The sequence below is a fragment of the Geotrypetes seraphini genome, chromosome 8 (genome assembly GCF_902459505.1).
Source record: "Geotrypetes seraphini chromosome 8, aGeoSer1.1, whole genome shotgun sequence".
NCBI classification, from domain to species: domain Eukaryota; kingdom Metazoa; phylum Chordata; class Amphibia; order Gymnophiona; family Dermophiidae; genus Geotrypetes; species Geotrypetes seraphini.
The window spans coordinates 65,961,897-65,988,712 of NC_047091.1; the positions used below are offsets into that span (position 1 = coordinate 65,961,897).

General features: G+C 44.7%; 1 protein-coding gene across 3 annotated transcripts in view; it reads left to right on the forward strand.

The window, feature by feature from the left end:
* BRMS1 (BRMS1 transcriptional repressor and anoikis regulator) overlaps positions 1 to 23,718 on the forward strand; it is a 69,280-nt gene extending 45,562 nt beyond the window's left edge. For all 3 annotated transcript variants that reach the window (XM_033954428.1, XM_033954430.1, XM_033954429.1), the window contains 7 exons: positions 82 to 161; positions 277 to 373; positions 2,543 to 2,635; positions 13,514 to 13,578; positions 16,617 to 16,656; positions 20,032 to 20,158; positions 22,874 to 23,718. In XM_033954428.1, coding sequence (XP_033810319.1) covers positions 82 to 161; positions 277 to 373; positions 2,543 to 2,635; positions 13,514 to 13,578; positions 16,617 to 16,656; positions 20,032 to 20,158; positions 22,874 to 22,991 — 620 coding nt within the window. In that variant the 3' untranslated portion in view covers positions 22,992 to 23,718. The remainder of the gene's footprint in view (positions 1 to 81; positions 162 to 276; positions 374 to 2,542; positions 2,636 to 13,513; positions 13,579 to 16,616; positions 16,657 to 20,031; positions 20,159 to 22,873) is intronic.
* The last annotated feature ends 3,098 nt before the right edge of the window (positions 23,719 to 26,816 follow it).

The following is a 26,816-nucleotide window of genomic DNA, read 5'->3' on the forward strand; positions in this document are numbered from 1 at the left end:
ATATTAAAACAAAATTTACTAATGTTGAATCTTATACTCTTGTGTGCTTTGAACTACTCTCCTTTCTTTCTCTCACTCCAGGTATATACAGAGGGTTTTGCATGGAGGTCATTAAGAACAGGAACGACTGTGAACTACAAGGGGCAAAGCAGCACCTAGAGGTAAGGAACATTGACACTATATCTCAGTAGCATGCTAAGTGGGAGGGAATGTAGAATAATTGCCTTTTGGGTTAACTCCTTTATTCTCTCTGCAATCATCCGGTCTACTTTCTAGAGCGAAAAACTTCTGCTCTTTGACAAGATGCAAAGTGAATTGCTGGAGCGGATTCAGCGGCTGGAGGAGGACCGCCAGAGCATTGATATCTCTTCTGGTGAGATAACTAACCCAATCCTAATTTTCTGATTTTTCTCTCTCCCCTCTCCATCTCTAATACAAGTGGTTAAAGCAGTGGACTGAGAATCAGGGACGCCTGATTCAAATCCCACTACTGCTTCTCCCAATTTTGGGCAAGTCATTTAACCCTCCATTGCCTCAGGTACAGACTTAGATTGTAAGCCCTCCAGGACCCAGCGATTCAGTTGTTCGCTCAACTTTCTTTGCCATGCATTACTTCTGCTTGGTTTATCCTTTCCTTTCTGTCACTCATCCTTATCCTTACCCTTACCCTCCAGCTTTCCCTTTCTGCCATTCTTCCTCTTGGCATTTTAAAACATCTCCAACTGATCTAGTCCACATGCTGATTCAACCATGTGACACTACTCCTCGGGGCTGAGCATTGACTACCGGTCTCAGCCAGTATACAATTCAAGGTCTTTGCCACTGTCTTTAAAGATCATCTTCCTTCAGTCCCTGCTTATATAAATAATGTACAGTGGAACCTTGGTTTACGAGCATAATTCGTTCCAGAAGTATGCTCGTAAACCAAATTGCTTGTACATCAAAGCGAGTTTCCCCATAGGAAGTAAGGGAAACTTGCTTTGATCCGTTCCACCTCATCCCCCCGAGGCTACCGGCAGTGCTCCGTTCCCCCCTCCCCCCCCCCCCCCCCCCCCCCCCCCCGTTGAGACCACTGATGCTGCTCCATACGGGGGGTATGAGGGGAGGCTCCTGCGATCCGGCATCCCCCTCTGCGAACTGGCATCCTCCTCGCCGCTCACGTCGCCCCCCCCCCCCTCCTCTGCGATTCTACATCCCCCCCCCCCCGAGCAACGAAACGAAATCCCTTTACCCGATTGGGCACCAGCACCAACGCATAGGACATGCCGATGCCCGAAGATCCTCCCTCTTTTGGGCTGGGCGTTGTGTCAAAGGAGATCCTCCCTGTTGCCTGGGCTGGGCTGGACTGGGCTTTGAGCATTTGCGCATGCTCAAAGCCTTCTGATCTCGCTCTCTCTGAGATTCTGAATCTGAGAATCTCGGAGAGAGCGAGATCAGAAGGCTTTTGAGCATGTGCAAATGCTCAAAGCCCAGTCCAGCCCAGCACAGACAACAGGGAGGATCTCCTTTGACGCACCACCCAGCCCAGAAGAGGGAGGATCTTCGGGCACCGGCATGTCCTATGTGTTGGTGCTGGTGCCCAATCGGGGTAAGGGATTTCGTTTCAGTGCTCGGGGGGGGGGTGTAGAATCACGGGGGATGACGGGACACGAGCGGGGGGATGCCAGATCGCGGGGGATGGCGCTCGTAACTGGAGTCAAACTCGGTTTCCAAGGCGCCGATTTTGCGAATGTTTTGCTCGTCTTGCAAAACACTCACAAACCGGTGCACTCGTAAACCGAGGTTTGACTGTACTTATTCCTTATGCTCCTGTTCACATCTGGTAATAATAATCTCTTCAGCCTCCCACCTCCTCCTGTTCTTCACCTTAACATCTCCCAAGAAGCTATCTCAGCCTTATGCTCTGGAACTCGTTCCCACATCCCCTCAGATCTGAACCATCCCTGCAGATATATAAGCATTTCTCAAAATCCATCTTTTCTCTATTGCATTTGGCTTCTTCTACACCTCTTTTTTATTTTTCCTTCTTTTGCCTGTTTGTATTGACTTTTGATTTTGGTTGTTAAATTCATAGTTGCTTGCATTGGCTCCTTTGTGGTATATCAAGTGTTGTGAAATAAATAAATAAAGAGCTCCTGTACCTGAATTACCTTTCCTTGCCTACAACAGTAAAAGGCATGAGCTAAATCCAAAAATCCCTACTCTGTGAGTGTTGCAACGTACTTACTGGGGCTGTATGCATATGGTGACGTTGTTGAGCAATGAGAGATAACATGGCATGTACTTTATAAATTGCACCTAGGTTGAATAGGCTGTTGGGAGAGGAGCGGGATAGGGAAATATTGACACTGGCCCCCATGGCACAGTGATACACAAGGACAGACCTGTAGAAGGCAGATATTAGCTGCATATGTGCTAGCGTGTTCCGCAGAGGGGAGAGGAAGCACTGTTATAGAAAGCTTAGTTGTGCTTGTTATGCCCCTTGCTTCCACTCTTTTAAATCTCTATTCTGATTTTTTTTCCCTCTTGTGTCTATGTTCAGAATGGTGGGATGATGAACTCCGGTCTAAAAGAAACCGCAGGAAGTGGGATCCCTTCAGGCCAGAGAAGAAGAAGAGGGCTCCCCTAGTGGCTGATATCCTGTTTTTAATGTGTCATTTTTCACAAATAATGTTTTGCACAGGAGGTAAACACAGCCTTCTCAGACTTGTGTATTACCAAGAGGACATCATTTCTCTTCATAGACAAGACTTCCTGAAAACTTAAAACCTGGCAGTGAGTTTATTTTACAACTTATTTTTCACCTTTTATGGAGGAACTTCGCTAAAGGCAATAATATCAGAACTTAAAAATGTGAAACCACATGCAAGACACATACACATCAAATCTAAAAATACCAAACATTGCAAACTGTAATATGTCCAGGAAATCTGGATAGGATATAGAAATAATTTTACCATAAATAATAATAATAATAATTTTATTTCTTATATACCGCTATACCAGAAGTTCAAAGCGATTTACAACAGAAGATACATTTAGTCAGAGATAGAGATACAAGGTAAAACATTCGGTCTGAAGTACAGAGAACATTCGGTCAGAAGTACAAAAGCATTCATTCTGAAATACAATAACAGTTGAAAGAGTTCATCAGATAGCTCTGAGGATTAAAAGTTATTACAGTGGCATGATTAAGGTGTGGACAGATGTTGGGAATTGATGATGGGATAGGTAGAACATGCTTTGAAGATGAGATAAGTAGGACATGCTTTGAAATTTAGAACTTGTTAAACAGACATGTCTTCAGTATTTTCTAAAGTCAGCGTAAGAGATAGCCTCTAGTATTGATTGTCCAAGCCATGTGTTCAGTTTAGCTGCCTGGAATGATAACATTCTATCAAAGAACTTCTTGTATTGGCATGATTTCAGGGAGGGATAACTGAATAGATAAAGGCCTTTTCTCTGCTCTCATTTACCATCTATTCCAAATATATACAATAAAAGGCAAGTAGAAGGAGTGTAAGTCCCCAGAGCAAAATTTAGTCAAGTCAAAACTATATCAGACACCTGACATGTTTCAACATCCAGCCTCCATCAAGGGCTGTTGATATTTCAGATGAACCTGGATATCTGTTTAAAGACAGATGACGTCTTGTCACATAAACAAAGAGGTAATAGGGGAAAAGCAGTAATGAAGAAATAAGAAAAGAGGGCTTCCGTTTGTTTTTAGTAAACAAAAAAATTTGTCATTGTGATATATGAAAATATTTTCTTAGCATCCAGCCAGACTAGTCAAGAACTTGTGGATTATGTCCATTGACCAGAGGATAGAGACTGAAAGAAAGCAGTTTATTTATTTTTAACATTTCTATTCTGCTTAAACCTAAGTGGATTATATGTTAAGTAAAATTGTATAGTTTTAAGGCACGTTGAAAAACTTCCTCTCTGCCCCAAGTTTTTCATGATTTGTCCTGTAAGGGTATCATTCGACTCTAGTACCCTCATTATCCCAGGACAAGGAGGCAGCTATTCTCAACATGTGGGTGACATCATCCATGGAGCCCGGATGCGGACAGCTTCGCAAGCAGACTTGCTTGAAGAACTTTAGAAAGTTTGTGACTGCCGCAACGCGCATGTGCGAGTGCCTTCCTGCCCGACGCAGGGCGTGCGTCTCCTCAAGTTCCGCGGAACCGAGAAGTCCTATTTTGACACTGCTCTAGACTCAGTCTGCTTCGTGCCTTCTCTCACTGCTGCTTGTGTTCTTTTTAAGACAGGGTCGCTGTGTTATTTGCGCATTTTTATTTTACTTTAAAAAAATTTTTTTTAAATTTGAATTTTCTTTCTTTTCTTCGTGTCGGCAGGGCCTGCCTTGCGGGCTTAGAGTTCGCCGCGACTATTTTTCAGAATGTCCCGTTCAAGGGTCGTGTGCCGCTGTTCTACCGTTCAACCTCGACATCAAACGTCGAGTTCAGGTGAAGAAAATCTTCGTTGGTATGGATCCACTAACCCCGACCTCGACCTCAGCTCCAGTCAACTCTTCTACAGGGTTCCCGCCTTCTCCCTTGACCTCGACCTTAATCAAACCTCATTCATCCTCGAGCAAATCTGCTTAGTATTCTCCTGAGGAGCCGCTTTCTTCGCCGTCTTCCTCAGATCTGGTAGCCCAGAAGTCTGTTCTGAAGCTGCCCATGAAGCATGTCTCCAAATCAAAATGTCATTCTTCCTCGGAGACTATAGCCACATCAGATGTACCAGATCAGGTCTCGGTTTCACATTTGCAGGCTATGATCCAGACCATTATGCCTCAGGAGTTTGATAATATACTTGCCAAACATACTTCTGCCTCTACTCTGCTTCCTGCAGCCCAGCCTGAGCACTCACTAGTATCACAAGGAGTCGAATCCTTGGCAGTGCCTCGAGCTCAACCTATACACTATGCAAGGAGTTGAGTCTTTGCAAGTGTCTCGTTTGGAGCCTAAGCACTCTACAAGGAGCCGAGTCCTTGCCAGTGCCTCGAGATACCGCGACACAAGGAGCTCAGTCCTTTTTGGTGTCTCAACCTCAGTCTCCAGCCTCACATAAGGTGCTGCCCTTTTCGAGGCATAGGGCGAGGACTCTTTGACGTTCCTCTCAATGGGACCTGCCTGGTTCGAGGCACAGTTCTCCACATCAGTTGAGGTACCCATCGAGGCCCAGGTCTTCTTTGCGAGACAGGCCTCGCTCCTCCAGGCCTAGAGGCTCTTCGAGGCCTCCAATTCCAAAGTCGAGGACACCACTTGCTGAGCCTTACCACTATGGTTCTTCTCCTGCGAGGGATTCTATCCATTCTCTCAGTGAGTCATCTGTACCTGCATATTCAACCTTAGGTATTAGCACTCCAGAGAGGCTTCACCTTCGTTCTCTGCTTTGCGAGGCACCTCGAAGTCACCTTCTTCCCCTCGAAGTCGCCCTTCCTCGAATCAGGTCTTTTTCTACGTTCCACTTCGATTCCATGGGTATGTCTCATCCTCCTGGCAAATGAGGTTCAACGTGGAGAAATGCAAGGTAATGCATTTAGGCAATAAAAATAAGGAATACGAGTATACAATGTCAGGTCCAACTCTGGGGAAGAGTGAACAAGAAAAGGACCTGGGTGTACTGATAGATAGGACCCTGAAACCGTCGGCACAATGTGCGGCAGCGGCAAAGAAGGCAAATAGAATGTTGGGCATGATAAAGAAAGGAATCTCGAGTAGATCGGAGAAAGTTATAATGCCGCTTTATAGGGCAATGGTCAGACCACACTTGGAATACTGCGTCCAACATTGGTCTCCCTACCTAAAGAAGGATATAAAACTGCTGGAGAGGGTGCAGAGACGAGCAACAAAACTGGTGAAGGGTATGGAGAAACTGGAATACGAGGACAGACTTATAACACTAGGATTGTTCTCCCTTGAGAAAAGGAGACTGCGGGGGGATATGATCGAGACTTTCAAAATACTGAAAGGAATCGACAAAATAGAGCAGAGAAGATTATTTACATTGTCCAATTTGACACGGACAAGAGGACATGAAATGAAGCTAAGGGGGGACAAGTTCAGGACTAATGTCAGGAAGTTCTGCTTCACACAGAGAGTGGTGGACATCTGGAATACTCTCCCAGGGGAGATTATTGCGGAATCGACAGTCCCAGGCTTCAAAAGCAAACTAGATGCATATCTCCTTGAGAAAGGCATATAAAGATATGGTGGCTATAAAATAAACCAGGTGTATACCTGGCGGGGCCTCCGCGTGTGTGGATCGCCGGACTTGATGGACCGAAGGTCTGATCCGGAGATGGCGCTTCTTATGTTCTTATGTTCTTATGTTCCTGCGAAGTCTCTCAACTTACCCATTAATAGACTTCTTTCTCAGACCTTATTCCATTCCCTGCTGTTTCAGGAAAGCTGGAATCTCGTTACAGGATGGTCCACTGCAAGGGCTTTGTGAAATCTTAGTTATCCAATCAGTCCCTTCTTCTGGAGTCTTCTCTGAAAAGAACCAATCTTGCCACTGTCACTCCTGGAAGAGAGGGCAGGACCATGGACAAATTTGGTTGTCGCTTGTATCAAAATTCTCTTATGGCAACTAGAGTTTTGAATTATCATTTTGTTTTTACTTCTTATTTCAAGCATTTGGTTGACGCCCTCCCTGATTTTTTTTTCAGGTATATTCCTCAACATCGACTACCAGAGTCTGATGCATTTGAACTTTCCTCAAGGGTCATGACCTTCTCAGTGGCAAAGCGCCGGCTTCCCTAGCTCCGCACTGTAGATATGAACCCCTATCTTCAAGATCGTCTGGCCAACATCCCTTGTCAGGGTAATGAATTGTTTGATGACTCCATCGAGGCAGCTACTCAACGATTGTCTGAACATGAGAAATCATTTGCTTCCATCATTCGACCTAAGCCTTCTATCTCTAAAGGCTTCAGGTCTCTTCCATCTTACCAGAGGCGTTTTCCACAGAGAGCAGCTCCTTATACACGAGCGCCTCCTAAGAAATAACCACAACAGTAGTAGTAGCAGCAGCAGCAGCAGCAAAATCCTCAGACTCCTGCTGTGTCTAAGGCCTCTCAACCTTTTTGACCATCTAATACAGAGCATAACCTCCATCGTTCTGCCTCTGTCCTTTCCCCTTCCCATTGGTGGTCTCCATCATTTTTAATCATCATTGGGAGATCATTACATCAGACCTCTGGGTTGCAGTCTATCCTCAAGGAAGGATAGACTGCAACCCAGTCTTTCTTCCAGATTCCACCAGATCTTCCTCCAAGAGAGTATCCTTCCAATTCATTGCAGACCACCCTTCTTATTCAGGAAGCTCAAGCTCTGCTTTGTCTCCGTGCCATAGAGGAAGTTCCCTTGGAACAGCAGAGCAGGTGGTTTTACTCCCTAGTTCCAAAGAAGACGGGCGATCTCCGCCCTATTTTGGACCTCAGAGCGCTCAACAAATTTATTGTCAAAAAAAAATTCAGAATGTTGTCTCTGGCATCCTTATATCCCCTTCTAGATCAGAACGATTGGTTATGTTCTCTAGATCTCAAAGAGGCTTACACTCACATTTCCATTCATCCAGCCTCTCGACAGTTCCTCAGATTTCGGGTGGGAAATCTGCATTCCCAATACAGAGTGCTACCTTCGGCCTGGCATCATCTCTTAAGAGTCTTCACCAAGTGCCTAGTTGTAGTAGCAGCAGTTCTGCGGAACCATGGTCTATAGGTGTTCCCATACCTAGATGACTGGCTCATCAAAGCTTCAACATTTCAAGGAGTTTTTGTAGCGACCCAACGGACTATTTGGTTCTTCCAAAGTTTGGGGGTCGACACCAACTCTACCAAATCCCAGTTACAGTCCTCTCAAACTCTACAGTTCATCGGAGCTGTCTTGGACACTACAACTCAGAGCATTCATTCCTTGTCAACGTCAGGATGCTCTTCTTCAGCTCTGTCACAAAGTGTTTTCCCTCTCTTCGATTTCAGCAAGACACATGATGGTTCTTCTAGGTCACATGGCTTCTACCATTCACGTGACTCCTTTTGCCAGACTTCACCTCAGAATCTCTCAGTGGACCCTGGCATCTCAGTGAGCTCAGACTTTCGACCCACTCTCTCAACACATCAGAGTGACTCCTTCCTTGAGACAGTCTCTCCACTTTTAGATGCTCTCTTCCAATCTCTCCAGAGGTTTACTGTTTCAAACACCCCCTTATCAGAAGGTCCTCATGACAGATTATTCAACCTACGCTTGGGGGGTTCATCTCGATGGTCTCCGTACTCAAGGCCATTGGTCCAGCACGGATTGTCAGTGTCACATCAATCTGTTGGAACTCAGTGATCTTCACTGCTCTCAAAGCTTTTCAGCATCTTCTTCACAACCAGGTAGTCCTCATTCGGACAGACAATCAAGTCGCCATGTACTATGTCAACAACAGGATCTCTCCCTCTTTGCCAAGAAGCTCTGAAGGTTTGGAATTGGGCAATTCACAACACCTTCCTAAAAGCTGTCTACATTCAAGGAGAGACAAACTGTCTTGCGGACAAGTTGAGTTGTCTTCTATACCTCACGAATGGACACTCAATTCCTCGCCTCTTCATCACATTTTTTCTCAGTGGGGAACTCATCAGATAGATCTCTTCATGTCTCCCCACAACAACAAACTGCCTCAGTTCTGCTCCTGGATATACTTCCCTCACCGACTGGAGGCTGATGCTTTTCTCCTGGAATGGACGAATCGGATTCTCTATGCATTCCCTCCATTCCCTCTCATACTCAAGACACTTGTCAAACTCAAACAGGAGCATGCCACCATGATTCTGATAGCTCCTCGGTGGCCCAGGCAACCTTGTTCTCCCTTCTACTTCAACTCAGCAGCAGGGAGCCATTACTTCTACCAATGTATCCCTCTCTGCTTACACAGAGTCAGGGGTCTCTACTTCATCCCAACCTGCAGTCTCTACACCTGACAGCTTGGTACCTCTCAACTGCCACACTACAGTTTTCTCAATCTGTACAAGACATTTTAGAGGCTTCTAGGAAGCCTACCGTTAGACAATGGTGCAATCAGAAATGGACTAGATTTTCTGTTTGGTGCACCATTCATCACAAGGAGCCTCAATCTACCTCCTTGTCTTCAGTTTTGGGATTACCTATTCCATTTGTCTCAATCAGGCCTCAAATCCACATCCATTTGAGTCCATCTCAGTGCAATTGCTGCTTTTCATCAGCCTATCGAAGGGAAACCCCTTTCTGCTCATCCTGTGGGTTTCCAGATTTATGAAAGGTATTTTCAATGTCAAACCACCTCTCAAACCTCCTCCAGTGGTTTGGGATCTCAATGTTGTTCTTGCTCAATTGATGAAGCCTCCTTTTGAACCAATCGCTTTGGCTCATCTTATATATCTCACTTGGAAAGTGATTTTTCTCATTGCTCTCATGTCCACTCACAGAGGCAGCGAGCTACAAACTTTAGTTGCAGACCCACCTTTCACAGTATTCCATCATGACAAGGTGGTCCTCCATACTCATCCTAAATTCTTACCTAAAGTGGTTTCAGAATTTCATCTCAACCAATCCATTGTACTTCCAGTGTTTTTTCCAAAGCCTCATTCTCATCCTGGAGAAACAGCTCTTCATACTCTGAACTGTAAACGTGCTTTGGCTTTCTACTTGCAACGCACAAAGCCACACAGATCTGCACCTCAACTTTTTGTCTCCTTTGATCCAAACAAGTTGGGTCATCCGATTTCCAAATGCACCATCTTCAACTGGTTAGCTGCTTGCATCTTTTTCTGTGATGCTCAGGCTGGACTGCATCTACAGAGTCGAGTCACAGCCAATACAGTCGGAGCCATGGCAGCATCAGTAGCTTTCCTTAGATCTACCCCTATTGAGGAATTCTGCAAAGCTGCCACTTGTTCCTCTGTTCATACCTTCACCTCTTATTATTGTCTGGATGCTTTTTCCAGATGGGATGGCCATTTCGGCTAAGCAGTGTTAACAAATTTATTCTCCTGAATTGCCAACACTCCCACCATCCCATTCTGGTTAGCTTGGAGGTCACCCACATGTGAGAATAGGCTGCCTGCTTGTCCTGGGATAAAGCACAGTTACTTACCGAAACAGGTGTTATCCAAGGACAGCAGGCAGCTATTCTCACAACCCACCCGCCTCCCTTGGTTGGCTTCTCTGCTAGCTATTTGAACTGCATCGAGCGGGAAGGCAGTCACGAAGGAGGTAGTTAGGGGGTGGGCCATTAGCTTGGGCAGACTAGATGGGCCGTGGCCCTTTTCTGCCATCATTTTCTATGTTTCTATGAACTTTCTAAAGTTCTTCAAGCAAGTCTGCTTGCGAAGCTGTTCACATCCGGGCTGCATGGATGACGTAGCCCACATGTTGAGAATAGCTGCCTGCTGTCCCTGGATAACACCTGTTATAGTAAGTAACTGTGCTGTATTTTCTCTCATTAAGCAGATAGTGGTATCTTATTTCTTTCCACCTTTAGTTATTGCTTATGCTTAGACTTTTCAGTGTTGATTGACTTTGGCCTCTTGCTGTAGGCCATACTCAACCCATTGCTGTTTCCTGTGCTTCAACCTCTTGCTGTTTATAAGTCTTCAGACTCTCACTGTCTGCCTTGCTTTTGTAATTCCTACCAGCGTCCCTAAGGGCTTATTTTTGTTGGCATTAACTTTTAGCTTGTTACCAAAGTTGTGAACTGCTTTGCTACATTCCACAAGTTCTGGACTGATCTGGTTGGACACTAAAGAAGGCATTTTTTTTAGTCCTACCAGACCAATATAGAAGCTCACCCTTGTCAATTCTGTCATTGCTTTCTTTATGAATTGTTGATCTGTTCTTTTCAGTGCTCAGTTTGTTCTCCTTTGAATATTGGTTTTCTGTCCTGTTTGTAGTGATGGTTTTTTATTTTTAACAATCTAAGCCACCTACATAAGAACATAAGAGCTGCTATACTGGAACAGACTGCAGGTCTATCAAACCCATTATCCTGTTTCAAACATGGCAGATTTTCTTCTGCTGCCCCTCTCGCCCAACCTTCTGACTCAGGGCCCCATTCCAATGTTCGATCCGGGTCCCTTTTGTCTTACGGCTTGGCTCTTGAGAGGGAATGCCTAGGTAAGAAAGGTTATTCAGATAAAGTGATCTCCACTCTCTTGGGGTCCCGGGGGCTTATGTACATGTTTGGCGTACTTTTGAGGAGTAGTTTGCTGCGTCTGGAGTAGTTTCCTTTCGTGCTTCTTTGCCTCACATCTTGGAGTTCTTGCAGGATGGTCTGGATAGGGGCCTGACCTGGTCTTCTCTTTGGGTTCAGCTTGCAGCTTTGTCTGTGTTTCACGGTTTGCTGCAGAGTAAGCGTTTAACTTCTTATCTGGATATGGTTCATTTTTTGAGGGCGGCTAAATTGCTTCGGCCTCCCATGCGGTCTTCGGTTCCAGCCTGGGATCTCAATCTTGTCCTGTCAGTGCTAGTGTGCCCTTCCTTTTGAGCCCCTGGGTTCCTGCTCATTGAAGGACCTTACTCTCAAAGCAGTTTTCCTGGTGGCCATTACTTCTGCGAGACGCGTTTCGGAGCTGCAGGTTTTCGCTTATAGGCCTTCTTTCAGGCTTTCTCTTGTAGGCCTCCCTTCCTGGAGTTTTCGAGGGAGTGGGTTGTGCTGCGGCCTGTTCCTTCCTTTCTGCTGAAGGTGGTCTTACCTTTTCATGTCAATCAGTCCGTGATCCTCCTGGTCTTGGGTAGCCGGGAGGGTTCTTCGGAACAGAGGCAGTTGCGCAAGTTAAATGTCTGTCGCGTCCCTTGCTCTTATGTACAGGGACCCAGGCATCATCTGTTTGTCCTGTTAGCGGGTCCTCATAAGGAGGACGGTGCTTTCAAGGCTACCATTGCGCACTAGATTAAGGAGACTATCGCTTTCACTTACCTTCTTCAGAAGAAGCCTATTCTGTAATTTCTCAAGGCTCATTCCACTCAGGGTCAAGCAGTTTCTTGGGCTGTCTTCTCTTGTGCCTCCAGTGGATATCTGTAAAGCTGCGGTTTGGTCTTCTCTGCATTCTTTTGTACGACACTACTGTGTGGACGTTCAGGTGCATCAGGATGCGGTTTTTGGTGAGCGTGTTCTGGTGGCAGCCCTCCAGGGGTCCTGCCCATGATGGGTACTGCTTTGGTACGTCCCATCAGTGAATTGTACTGGTCTGGAGAGATGCTAAAGAAGGAGTAATTAGGTTCTTACCTGCTAATTTTCTTTATTTTAGACTCACCAGACTGGTACAGTTCCCACCCTGTCTTGTCTGTTGTTGTTTTTTTTGATTCACGTGAAGAGTGGGATTTTTCTGCAGGTTCTAGTATTTTTATAGGGTTGGGGAGATCAAAAGAACAGCATCTTTGATTCAGCTGGTGTAGCTAGCGAGCTATGGGGACCTTTTGCTGAAGGGGTTTCTTCTGTGCAGTTTCCAACAGTATTGCTCTATGTTAGTTGTTACTCCTGTTAGGAGTGTTGTTACTCTTATAATTAGCACTTCTTAGTTCTGCTTGGCTATTCGGTTATGTAGAGGGAAGCACAGCTATTAGTACTACAACCAAGTTTTGTCTATCTCCACCTGCTGGTCATGATGAGCTATTACCCATCAATGAACTACCGGTCTGGTGTGTCTAAAAGAAAGAAAATTAGCAGGTAAGAATCTAATTTCTTCATATACATAGCTAAAACATAAGGCAAGCTTTGCAGAGAGGCTTTAGTTCTTTTTGGTTTTTTTTTAAATTTTTATTTATTAATTTCCATTTTTACAATAATTGATTCACAAGTAATATAATTAATTACTATATATCATTGTATCTATCATTAATAAAACTTAATTTATAAACAGTATATATTATAAATTATATATAATCAGAAGTTATAAATCCCTCCCCATTTTTACAAATATTATTTCCAAAAATTATACATAACCCACCCCATTCCTATATAAGTACTGCAATTGTGCTAAGAAGTCTAATCATTAGAATAATTAGTCAATGGTTGCCAGTACAAAAAGGACTAAAGACTCTCTGCAAAGCTTGCTTTATGTTTTTGCTATTCATATGTATATGCTTTTACCATTTATATGTTCTTAATAAATTGATTGTCCTTGAGACTGATGTGCGGTGTCCCGTCCTTACTTTTTTGTCTTACAAAGTTCACATACATAGTATCATGAATCAACAACAAAAATAACGCAAAACATATTCTAGCACAAATTTAAAAGTGAATTTTCACAGCATGCAAAATATTGAAGACCCAATCAATAATCAGCAATTAAAAAGGGTAAAAATACTCATTTATAGCCATTTTCTAAAAAGATAAGTTTTCACAGCTCATTAGCATAATTCAGCCACAAATGTATTACATTATGAACCACAGGCCGCCTCAATAAAACATCTCTGTTTATGCAGACAGCACTGACAATTCCAAGTTACAGTTGTTCTCCTTAACTCATTTGCACGCCCATACATAGTATATATGCTGAGAGATCTGGACATCCTGGAAGACTGGACTGCGATTAAGAAGGTATAACTCGGTGTTCTTCAGTGCAAGGCCTGGGGGCCAATGGCTGCCCTAGGAAGCCTCTGGAATTGCCCTCGTCATCATTTTGACTTTTTTTTCTGATACTTTCTGCCTCTCTAACAAGTTCATGACAGGAAGGGGAAAATAGATGGGAAGAAGAGCCACATGCTTGAAGGACAAGCCATTTCTCAATAGGTGAAGAGAATACATTTGGAAATGTCCATCTCCTAAGGATATGCCTAATAAATAGTCTGAAGGTGGGTTGGCAGGGTACATGTCATTTGACACACTGGTCAGCAGTGTTGTGACCTTGCATGGGAAGATATTTGGTGGCTCTCCTTCAGTTCATTGGATTCAAATTGGCACAGACTTAAGAATTAATGAAGACCACTGGTATAACTTGTCTTCCCCATTAGTCTGGTGGAAAAGTTTGCTAATCAAATTCAGAAAAACTCTTTCTTCACTAGCCAAGGTAGTTGGAATGTGTGAGGCTGTTACCAGGCAAGTTCAAGAGCCTGCAGCAGTGGTTTTGGAGAGGAGGGAGTGATGAAAACCAGGAAGGAAGGAAGGATTGCAACATAGAAGACAGAGGTGTTATCCAGCCAAAGATCACTGTTAGAAATGCTGCCCTGATGTTTTCTTTAGTACAAAAAAAATCGAGTGGGACACAGGAGCTCTGATGCCTTAGCTTAGCTTCAATATCAGTGGCAATGCGTTTCTAAATGTATAACTTCTTTATCTGGTAATAGTCCATAAACGTTGAAAACTGAAAAAATCCAGATAACTAAATATTTAACTTTCCTTGGAAGCCTCAGCCCCACCACTCCTCCGCTATATTAATTTTGAAACTGCGGGAAGCTTCCCGCAGTTTCAAAATTAATATAGCGGAGGAGTGGTGGGGCTGAGGCTTCCAAGGAAAGTTAAATATTTAGTTATCTGGATTAGCTTAGCTTCAGGCACTCATCAAAGCAGACATGTTTTGAACAAAAGCACAAGGCTTTGGATCTGTAGGCCTTGTCTTGGCTCTACCAGCTAATCACCCTGCTACAGTGGTTTCAACCAGTGTGTCAGGACACACAGGTGTGTCCCCATGAAGTGGGGAGGTATGTTGCAAAAAATTTGGTATAGACAGCTAGCCTGAGCTTTCCTTAATAACTATTTGCATCTGCAAGCTGGGGAGAGCAGAAATCCTGAGAACCGGGTTCATGAATTCCCTCTACATACAGTAGTTCTTTATTTCTGCTGCCTGACCACCCTCAATAAAAACTGCTGCCACTTGCCCCAACTGGAAATGCTGCAGGTCTGCTGTTTATAGGTTCTGTTTGCTGCATAGTTTCTTGGGCAGGATTTTCAAAAACCCGCATTAAAAAGCGATGGTTTTGATAGCGAATCTAAAAAAGCGAGACATTTTCATAAAAACCCACATGCAAATAGCAGACAGCAGTGAAGATTTGCTAAATTTGCATGTGCCCATCACTGGTGACAGCAATGGGCACATGCACAGAAAAAACATGTCAAGAACCCCCCCCTGAACACAACAGCGGGAGAGATGTTCAGTCTCTCCCACTCAACCGTCAAACACCCCCCAGCAGTGGTAGAGATGCCCCCACACTCCCACTGCACTAAAAACCTCACCATGACTGACCCGACCCCTTCCCGATGCATCCGGGGAGGAGCCTGAGGCTCTGAATGGCTCAACTTGTTTAAGGCTCCACCCACGAGAGGAGCCTTATACAACTGGGCCAATCAGAGTATTAGGCCCTTCCCCGGTGTATCCCAAGATGCACTGGAGAGGGGAAGGCCCATTTTAGATGATGCAACAAGCTGGGAGGAGTGGGTCCGCATCCCTCTGGCTCATCAACTTTGAAGTAAGGCGGGATACTTGCCAGCGGAAGAGAGTGGGCATCTCTCCCGCTGCAGGGAGGAGGTCGGGTCAGTTGTAGCGAGGTTTTTAGTGCATCGGGAGAGTGTGAGCATCTTTCCCGTTGCAGGGGGGGGTCACTGCTGTTCCAAGAGGAAGGTGGTGGTTGCCGCCGTCGCTGCTGCTGTGAAGGAGAGTTCTAATGCAGCAGAGAAAACGGGCATCTCTCCTGCTGTATCACAACACAGGGATTTCTAGCAGTCTGTGACACTGACCAACACCCCTGTACTAGTTGCTTTTTTTAGTTGCCAAAAGCCAATGCCGCTTTTTAAAAATTAGTCGTCATTTTTTAAGAATCCACCGAGGGCTCATTTCAATGTTGAAGTGTCCATTTACATGTCAGTGTCAGAGACTGCTAGAATCATCGCTAAAGCCAGAGATAATAATCCCTTATGATAATCTGTCACTACACTGCTTACAGACTAAACCGCTGGAAAACAGTTTAGCGACGGCGTTAAAGCTTTGAGAATCTGGGCCTCAATTGTGTATTTGAAGGTTTTGTATTGCTTCACAGTTTCTAGCAGTGGAAGGATTTTCTGTTGCTATTACTGAGGTGACATCAGAATTTGAATATATATTTTGTATGATAAGCAAGAAATGTGGGACTGATGTGCTTATAATTTTTTAACATGAGATTGAATGGTAGGCAAATTCATACTAAATTGTCAACAATGAAATATTTAGGAGTTTTTGTGTTTGGCTGTGAATTTTAGGACTCCTTTTACAAAGCCGCGCTAGTGGTTTTAGCACACGCACTGGATTAGCGCGTGCTATAGTGCGCGCTAGCCGAAAATCTACCGCCTGCTCAAAAGGAGGCAGTAGCAGATAGTGCCCGTGGCAATTTAGCGCGCGTTATTCCACGCGTTAAGGCCATAGCGCGGCTTTGTAAAAGGAGCCCTTAGTGTTCAGTTTCTCCGTAAAAATGTTGAGAACCATTGTCTTACTATGTAACCTGGAGGTATTTGCACATTTAGAACTGAAAGGGTAAATTCTTAGGACAAAACCTTCACAGCCATATCGATCAGCTTGCGCAGTGCTAAGGAATCAATTTCTTGTGCCAGTGGCCCTGGATAAACTCCTATTTGTATCTCTCTGCAATCCTCATCCTTGTCTCTTACAGGCCAAGGCAGCAGTGTCCCCACAGAAACGGAAATCAGATGGTAAGCAATAAGCAGAGTGTTTTTCACAGACAAACATGCAGTTTGCACATAAGGCATTTTCTTCTAGTTTGTAAAGAATGCCTAAAAACAGGTGGAGGGTTGTTGGGTTGCGGTTGTTGTTTTTTGTTTTTGCTTTGTTCTTTGTTTTTTTTGAGGAGAGGGAGGGTGTGGATTCATTCTGTCATTTTCCTAGGTTTAACAATTATTATGCAATGTCTTTTGTAATTGTGTTCTCTAACATATCTTTCTGTGACACAGCTGGGACTGTGCTGAAGGGCTCATTGCCTCTGTAATATGGTCTGCCATGATATAGACCAGTTGTCTCAAACTTGCGGCCCGGGGGCCACATGTGGCCCGCCAGGTACTATTTTGAGGTCCTCGGTATGTTTATCATAATCACAAAAGTAAAATAAAACAGTTTCTTGTTCATATGTCTCTTTAGCTATAAATTACAATATTATTATTAAGACTTAGCCAAAAGGAAAGATTTATAAACTATAAAGAGTTTTACCTCATGCAAAATTGTCATTTCTTTAATAAGACATTAACTATTTTGTCTGAGGCCCTCCAAGTACCTACAAATCCAAAATGTGGCCTTGCAAAGGGTTTGAGTTTGAGACCACTGATATAGACTAAACAAATGACCAATGGTTGGAAATGTATTAATAGTGAAAACAGTGGCAATGTTTACAGAGAGAGGCTCAGAAGGAGAGCTAGGAATAAGACAAACAAGAGGAAACAGTGGGTGAGGCCTCTGGAAACATTCTTCCTAGTCTTTCCATATACCTTTTTTTTTTTAAGATTCTTCTGTTGATTTAGAATAATTCACTTTTGATATTTTTTACTCAGCTTCCTGAATCAGCCATTAGTGAAACATGGCCCGTGTCGAGCTCAGGTTTACACTTGTTCTACATCAGTGTTTCTCAACTTCTTCAAGCCAAGTACCCCCTAAGTCTAACAAATATCAACTGAGTACCCCCCGCCCAGGCTCTGCCGCAGACCCCACTACCATATTAATAATACTAATTGTAATGCAATTTCTTCCATCCATTTTTCATATACACACAATATAATCGATTAATACATAATGGTAACTACAAAATTAAAAAAACAAAACACAAAGTACGCTGTTTGCAGAGAAAATGTTAATTATCATTTATATGTTGGGGGGGGGTCAAAGAAGTCAAGGCAGATGACTTTAAAATATGCAGTGTCATCTCAGTAACAACTACATAAGAACATAAGCATTGCCTCTGCTGGGTCAGACCAAGGGTCCATTGTGTCCAGCAGTCCGCTCCTGCGGCGGTCCCCCAGGTCCATGACCTGTAAGTGCTCCTTTACCCAAGACGTTTATTCCCTATTCATTTAATATCCCGTATTGTAGCCCTCTGTCTATACCTTGCAATCCCCTTTTCCTTCAGGAAGTCATCCAATCCCTTTTTGAAACCCAATATGCATTTTTTCCTGAACAGACAGCAGATGTACATAAGTAGTCGCCTCCGCCGGGGCAGACCAGAGGTCCATCCTGCCCAGCGGTCCGCTCACGCGGCGGCCCATCAGGCATATTGCCTGAGCAGCGGTCCCTGATTAATTTTATACCTACCTCTACACTTATCTCTAAACCTTCCACTGCTCTTATCTGTACCCCTCAATCCCTTTCTCCTCCAGGAACCTATCCAGGTCTTCCTTGAAACCCTGTACTGTGCTATTTCCTATCACGGCCTCCGGAAGGGTGTTCCATGTGTCCACCACCCTCTGTGTGAAAAAGAATTTCCTTGCGTTTGTAAACTATAGTAAAACAGAAAAATATAGTGTTAAATATAGACAGCAGGTATAAATTCTCAAAATGGACACATTTTGATCACTAAATTGAAAATAGAATCATTTTTTCTACCTTTGTTGGCTGGTGATTTCATGAGTTTCTGGTTGCACTTCCTTCTGACTGTGAATCCAATATTTATTTCTGCCTCCTGCACATTTCCTCTTCTCCAGACCTCATTCCCTTCCCCAACCAACATCTCTCTCTCTCTCTGCCCCTCCATGAGTCCAACATTTCTCCCTCCCTCATCCCCCGGATTATGTGCAGCATTTTTTTGCCACTGCCCACCAGCCCCATGCCCATTTCTCCTTCTATCACCCCTCTCCAGCACCATGCCACATCTCTCCCTCCATCACAATGTCCAATATTCCTCCCCCTTGCATCCCCTTCAATCTGTCCCTATCCACCATATTCAGCATTCCTTCCTCTTATCCTTCTCTTCCCCATGCATCTCTACCTCTCTTTCTATGCAGAATTTTCCCTTTCTTTTCCCTTCCTCCTATGTCCCAAGTTAGTGCCCCCTTGCTCCCTCCCTTCTGTGTCCCATGTTCATGCCACCTCCCTTCCTTCTGAGTTGAGTTCATACCCCCTCCCCTCCCTGCCTTCCAGTGGTTGTCTCAGAATCGTGCCCCTCCAATGCCCCAACACATTCCTCCCCCCTCCTTTCTCCCTTTGTCCCAGAAAGATCATATCCCCTTACTTGTTTGAACCACAATTGCTCCATCTGCCTTCAGTGGCTTGTTGGGGGGATACACAGGCAGGGATTCACACACTGCACACGGCTGATCCACAAGCCTTCCCTCCGACGTCGGCTCTGACATTGGAGAGAAGGTTTCTGGGTCAACTATGTGCAGTATATGAACCACTGCCAGCTGCACGTCCCTTCAATAAGCCGCTGAAGGCAGAAGGAGCGAGTGTAGCAAGGAGGTAATTGAGAATCTCCCCCCCCCCCCCCCGCCGCTGACCCAGAAGGCTTTCCTCTGACATCAGCTGTGACATCGGAGGGAAGCCCTGTGGGTTGGCTTCGGGAGAGAGGGTGGAGGGCAGGGATCCCTGGCAGCAGCTTCAGCGGGTGGGGTGGACAGCAAGGAGAGATTCCTTGCGGCGGTAGCACAGCTTTGACGGACAGATGGGTGGGCAGGGAATATTCTCTGCAGCGGCCATGCCATTTACTCCCAAGGTTATGTGTACCACGTGTTGAGAAACACTGTTCTACATGATGAGATAAGTACAAACTTTTTTCTACAAGCAAATACATATATTTTTTCACAGGGCAGTATTGACAAATATGTGCTATGATTAGAGTAACAAATAATTCATTCCGTTTTTGAAAGCTTCATGGTCATTCTGAGAAGAGTTCAAATATAAGCACAGCTGATAAAGATTTAAAATATTTTCTCTATTCAAGTGGTTGTAAGTAGTTATGTGTCTGTGGGATTTGTTTTTATATTTAGTCTTTCCGTACAACATAGAAGGCTGCCTGGTGCATTTTGTGATCTGCCTCAGAGATGGTTTTAGCATACTCGGTGCTAATTATTCATTTTTTTTTTCTTCAGTGGTGCTGAAGGCAGAGAAGCAGCAGTATTCTGCTAGATGTGAGGATGGACGGCTGTACTATGAGGGTGAATGTTTCTGGAAAGGGCAGAGCATTGTGGTGGAGATCAAGGATGAAGCACCCTGCCAGTAAGTAAATAGTACATCTATAAACCTTGAGAACCTGTATTTGGAAGGGCTGAATTGTAGAGTGTAATGTGTGTAGTGAGCATTCTTGCACTGATGAAAAGTTGATGGACTTTTTTTTTTTTGGCATTCTGAGGTGTCCATCTGCTAAAAATGTCCAAATTCCAATTTTGGAAAGTCAGAATTTGGACATTTTCACACTGTAGAATGTCCACATAGCGAGGGGCATGTTTTGGGTGAGACTAGGGAGTACTCAAAAGTAAGATGTCCAACGTTGATTTTTGAACAGGAAGAAAAAAGTCCATGACTAAAAAGGATGTTTTTATCTAGATTTGTTTCAGTTATGTCCAGTTACAAAAAGGAACTCTGATTTGAGCAGCTGACCACTGAAGGGATTAAGGCATGACGCCTCCTCAGTCCCCCAGTGTAGTTTCCCATATACAGTGGTACCTTGGATTACGAGCATAATCCGTTCCAGGAGCATGCTCGTAATCCAAAATGCTCGTATATCAAAGCAAGTTTCCCCATAGGAAATAATGGAAACTCGCTTTGATAGGTTCCCACCCCCAACCCTCTCCCCCCGAGGACAGCAGCGCTGCTCCCCCCCCCCCCCGAGAACCGGCATTGCTCCCCCCGAAGGCCCCCCCCCCCCGCGAACCGGCAACCCCCCCCCCCCGCAATCCGGCACCCCGCCGCCGCCATCGGGCACCCCCCCCCCCCCGCCGCGACCTGAGGTCCCCCCAAGCCACCCGAACCCTCTTCTTACTTTTCTGTAGCCTCCGCAGCGGCACCGGCACCAGCATGTCATGTGCGTGGTGCCGGTGCCTGAAGATCTGCTTCCTGTGCTGGGCCTTGAGAGTTCACGTTCGACGTGAACTCTCAGGCCTTGCACAGGAAGCAGATCTTCAGGCACCAGCACCACGCACAGGACATGCTGGTGCCGGTGCCGCTGCGGAGGCTACAGAAAAGTAAGAAGAGGGTTCGGGTGGGTTGGGGAGATCTCAGGTCGTGGCGGAGGGGTGCCGGATCGCAGGGGGGAGGGTGCTGGTTCACAGGGGGGGCGCTCGCAAATCGAAGCGCGCTCGTTTTCCGAGGCGCCGATTTTGCGAATGTTTTGCTCGTATTGCAAAACATTCGCAAACCGGTGCACTCGTAAACCGAGGTACCACTGTATGTCTTATTTACTATCAAACAACTTGTATTTCTCTTCCCTTTCTTTCTTTCTTTTTGTTTTAATATTTTTGTAATATTAGTTTTTAATATGTCTTACAAGATTTAATTTGTGTCGTCTGTTTTGTTGTCCCCTAAATTTTGTAATTTTACTGATTTGTACATCGCTTAGAATTTTGAATAAGCGATCAATCAAATTTATATTAAACTTGAAATTTGTTGTCCCCCCCTCACTCCCCTGAAAACGGAATCCGAAAGGAAAACCAGACTGTGAGCTGCAGATATTATGGCCATTTTGAATAAAGCAGCAAGCGGGTCAGAGGATGGATTGTAAACCAAGGAATGTAGGTTCAGATCCCACTGTAACTATTTTTTTTTTCTTGGGGCTCCCTCCAGGAACAGAAAAATACTATACCTAAAGATAATAATAATAATAACAACTTTATTTTTGTATACCGCAAATACCACAAGCAGTTCAGAGTGGTTTACAGAGGAAGTGACTGTACATAGACAGCGATGTTACAGAAAATATTTTCAAATTACATTGGTAAGTCGAGAGAAGCTAGGTATTTCCGGAAGAATATCAGGGATACAACAAGTATTTCAGAGGTACAACAAGGCAGGAAGGAGTCAGAGAAATTTATCAAAGAGATAGGATTTAATTAATTTTCTAAAGGATTGGTAGGAGGGTATATTTGAAATGAGAGTAGTTAGGCATTTATTCCATTTGCCTGCTTGGAATTACAGTGTTCTATCAAGGAATCTCTTGTAGATAAAGCCTTTCAGGGAGGGGAAGGGAAACAGATAGGCATTGTGTGTGCGAGTGGTGCTTGGGAATACAAAGTGGTGTGACATGTAGATTGGGGATAAGTCTGTTATAGTTTTGAAGCAAAGGCAGGCAAACTTGAAGATGATATAGGACACCTACAAGCCTGAAGGCTATTGAAGTGGTGTACAGTGGCATTTGAACTTGTGTCCCTTTGTTTTCAGTCCACTGCACTAACCACTAGACTACTCTGTTCTGCAGGGAAGACTGTGTGTTAAGAATACTACCAGACAGATGTCCCTGTGCCTTGTTTTCGCTTGTTTATAATTTAAACATTTCAGTTTGTAAAATGGTTGAATGGATGTCTCCAGCGTAAGGATGCCCCCTCACGTATTTTCGAGCAGTAAATTTGGACGTCTCTCTTGTTTGAAAATTGCTATGAGATGGATGTCTTTTCAGAAATGGGCCTTTGTCTCTAAAGTATAGGTCCTCTAACCTGTCATGGAAACATATCTAAATGGTCTGCGGTTCATGATACTTCCAATTAATGTGCATAAGATAGTGACAGTGTTCTCGTTATTTCATATAAAGATCCTGAAAACCATTCTGGTTAGATGTGATTCTAGGGCACTGTCCCTAGAGCTGTAGGAGAGAACTTTGTACTATTTCTGGCTCTCCTCTGGGGCCTTAGAGCTGTGTGATTTGAGCTTTGTCATGTGTGTCTCAGAGGCCCTGTGACAGTTTTATGATTTATTTTAAGGTTTTTCTGTCCTGTTTTACAGTGCGGTGATTACAGCCATCAGCACTGGAGAGGTGTGGCTCCGACGGGATGATGGCAGCAAGACCAAACTCTACGTGTCCCAGCTGCAAAAGGGTAAATACGCTGTGAAGAGTATTTAGCCTCCACTCACACCATCAGAGAACCAGACCTGGATCCAGCACTGTTCTAGGTCCTGTCAAGAACAGGCCAAGGGAAACTTATTTAAGCTGCTGGTGAAGTTCACTTCTCACTGCAGGGGTGGAGGCAACCCAGAGCAGGTACCTCTCTCCGCCACCCAAAGACTCTCGGTGTGTGCAGTGTGGTGTGTCTACTGAAGTGCAACTGAAAGATATAGCTGGGTGAATGCGGACAGGGGCTTAGTGCTCTGTTCTGCTCTAAGAAATGCCTCTTTGGGATGGAAGAAAAAAAGAGAGATGTAATTCTGAAATTCATCAACTTGGAAAAATAAGGTTCTCTTCATTTTGGACAGGGTCATCGTTAGTGGTGATTTTGCCTCTTGGGCTCCATGCAGCAGGAAGTTGGTCTTGCATTCCCATTGCAGATCGCACCTCTGCACCGCACTGATATCTGTAATACACAGGAGATGGCAAAGGTTGGGCAGGTATCCTGGAGCCAGGCTTCGAGCCTTTGTACTGTGTAGAAAAGGCTGTGCTTGGTCTGTGATAGAGTACAGCAATTATACAACTATGCAAACTAGTCAGTTTTTCAAGCTTTTGTCAATGACCAGTAGAAAAGTTCTGGTTAGGAAAGATCTTATTATGTTGCCTATAACTACTACTGCAAAGATTGTTTGAAGCAATATGTTTTAAAGTTTTATAAATAAAGAACTTTTTTTTCTGTGGATTATTTTACTGTAAATGGGGGCTTTTTTTGGGAGGGGGGTAGAATCAGAACAGAATAAGAACCCTCCATGGTCAGAAGCAGCCCAGGTGTATAGAGCAGTCAGCCCTTCAGTGTGAAAAGAAAAAAAAAAATAGTCTAAGGGCAAGGCAGCTGAGAATCAATGTATGACTTAAAAGTAGCCAGATAATGATGTTTACAGAAAGGGATGCTGGATAACAAGACTAAATGGAGAGCGTTTTTTGGACTGAAAGAAGTGGTCTCCTATAGGAACTAGAAGAGATGGACATTAGATAGCTAGGAGCACCTGCTTTTAAATGTAAATAGCCAGGACCCTAAATATCTTATTCAGAAATGTGTTAGTGGAAACGGCACCGGGCTGACACAACTACTGTAGCTCTGTACATTAAATCTTATTCCCAGTGCAAAGGGTACAGAAGTCTGCACTATAGGTTTTATCCCCATATTCACGAGAAACTTGCAGAAGGCATCAAACTGATTCTTCAGCTCTGCCTCCTTGTGTCACTGGGCAGTACCCTTCTCCCACAGTTTCTCCTTCTGTAAGCAGGTTGCAAAGCTGTCTTTTCTTCTCTGTGTCTAGTTTATTATTTTTGGTTTATTTATCTGATTCTGCAAGGTTTTCTGGAGCCCAAGAGGTCCCCAGAATTCCTGGGGGCATCTTGGCCTGGAAGATGATACAGACTCTGTAATTGGAGATCTGGGGGGGGAGGGGTAACTTTTCCTACAGGGACCCTACCTAACATTAACATTGTGGATAGCTTGGGGTTCGGTCCCCTGGGAACACAGCTCATCCCTGGTTAATCAAGCGCTTTACCGCAGGCTGACTGGTCCTCGTATCAGTCCTGAGGGATTTGTGGGTGCTGTTCTGCATCCCCCTCCTCCCTGGAGACACATCTGGAACTAGTGGGGGTTGAGGATTTCAGAACTAAAAGACAGCCCAAAGAGACAAGTTTCTAGAGGATCTTCATGCTAGCCTGAGGCAGAAAATCTTGAGTCCAGCTGCTGTGTAAATCTGATGCAGGCAGGCACTTGACAGGATTGTGAGTACAGCCTATTACTTTCTATGGGACTCATCTGGGGAGGTGGGGGAGGTCTGACTTTTGGGGGATTTCTGTGGCCATGATTTAGGTCCCCCACCTCCAAAAACACCTTTTCTGATATTTTTTTTTGGCTTTTCATTTTGCTCTCCCAAGCTGTTTTTGGCACAAAATTGCGACCATGGCGGCTATCTTGGATTTTTCAATCCATCTCAATCTGCCTCAAAAATACCTATATCATGCCAAATTTGTGATGGTTGACTTACTGAGGAGTATGGGGGGGTGGGGGGTGAGGGCTGGAGCACTGAGCTTAATTCCCTCTGGTATCTTCAAAGGGTTGGAGTTAGTCAGCTCAGTTTTTGGATCAGAAATCCCTTCTAGAGCTCCCTGAGGGCGACTTGATGTCATCGGCAAAAAGCAAGCACGCAGATACCTCTGAACCCATAAGGAGACAGGATGTGGCCCGGCATAGGTCCTTGAGATCCAGTGCAGGGTTTGGACTCTGATTTTGTGAGTTTAATGTTCGAAGCTTATCAGATGCTTAAAGAGGCATCAGCATCAGGTGCCAGCTCAGGGAGGGTTCCCCTGCATAAAGCTTAGTTCTACTGCAGAGGGTTGATCTGCAGGATTCGGAGGTCCGATATGAGAAAGATTGGGATGACAAGGTGTCTAGCTCTATGCCCTTGCTCTCTCAAAATGATTCTGCGGGCTGAGAGGAGTCCGGGTCGCAGGCAGGTGCTCATAGCCACAAGTCTGTGGCTACCCTAGACCAAGAAGAGGACCCGATACTGTGTAGACTTTTTAAATCATTAGACTGTATGGAAGTCCTCAAAGCTTCCCCGCAGAAGTCTACAGCTCAAACTTCTCTGTTAAGCAGTTCTAAGACCCAATTCACATATTTTCTTTCAAATCCAGAGATCATCATGAAGCTGATGGGGCATTGGGATGCACTGTAGGGCCTGTTTAAGTGGGTGCCAGGGCTATGTCCAAATTATATCCAATGGCTACGGATTTTCAGCAGCTATTTACACAGGCTAACTAAGTAACTAAGTGTACTTTGCTTCCTAATGAAGGTGGAGTGATCTTGAAGGATACACAGGATTGGAAAGTGGATCTTGTGCTCAAGAGGCAGTTCAAGGCTTTAGCCTTGGGTCTTAAAGGCAGCAGCTGTTACCCTCATTTGTGGTGCACACTTGCCAAAAGATGTTGCACCAGACTTCAGCTGCAGAGGAGGTCATTTTACCCCAAGTATTGCTTTCAGGGGTGAACTATGTAGCAGCTGCTCCTATACGATTTGTTTAGAATAATGAACAAAGTCTTTGCTTACTATATGTCTACTTGCAGAATGCTCTGGATCAGACAATGGGTGGGTAGGTGAATCGGCACCTAAAGCTAACTTAAGCAGACTACCCTTCAAAGGGCAGATGCTTTTCGGCAAAGGATTGGACAGCCTTATGACCAGTGTCACGGACCATCATTCTAAATGATTACCTGACAGGCCACATGTCCCAGGGGGATCAGGTAGGAGTTCCTTTTGTGGCTACAGAAGGTCTCGCCGGTCAACAAGTTCATTTGTGCAGAGACCCTTTCATTGATCTTGGGCAGAGGTTTGGAGGCTCCAAACAAGTGCAGATGTTGGGGTCTTGCTCAGCAGCCTCCACCTAGAAGTCCCAATGATGTTAGGCTTCCCCAAATAGGAGAGAAAATCTCAGAGTTCTGGGAGGCCTGGAATAAGATTTGCTCAGACCAGTGGGTGTTGAATGTCATTCAAGAGGGTTACAAGCTCAAAGATTGTCATCCACTTCAGAATTTCTTTATGAATTCCCTAGCTGGAAGGCCAGAGAAAGCGGTCAAGGCCCAGGCAAAAGTGAAGTGCCTAATATGAATTCAGGCTGTGAAGTCTGCCCCAAATGCAGATGCAGTTGGGCCAACTCTATATACTTCATGCCCAAGAAAGACTCAGATGACTGTAGTCCAATTCTAGATCTGAAGTCTGTCAATGCAGGCTTAAGAGTGCCTCAGTTCTGGATTGAAATCATATGTTTG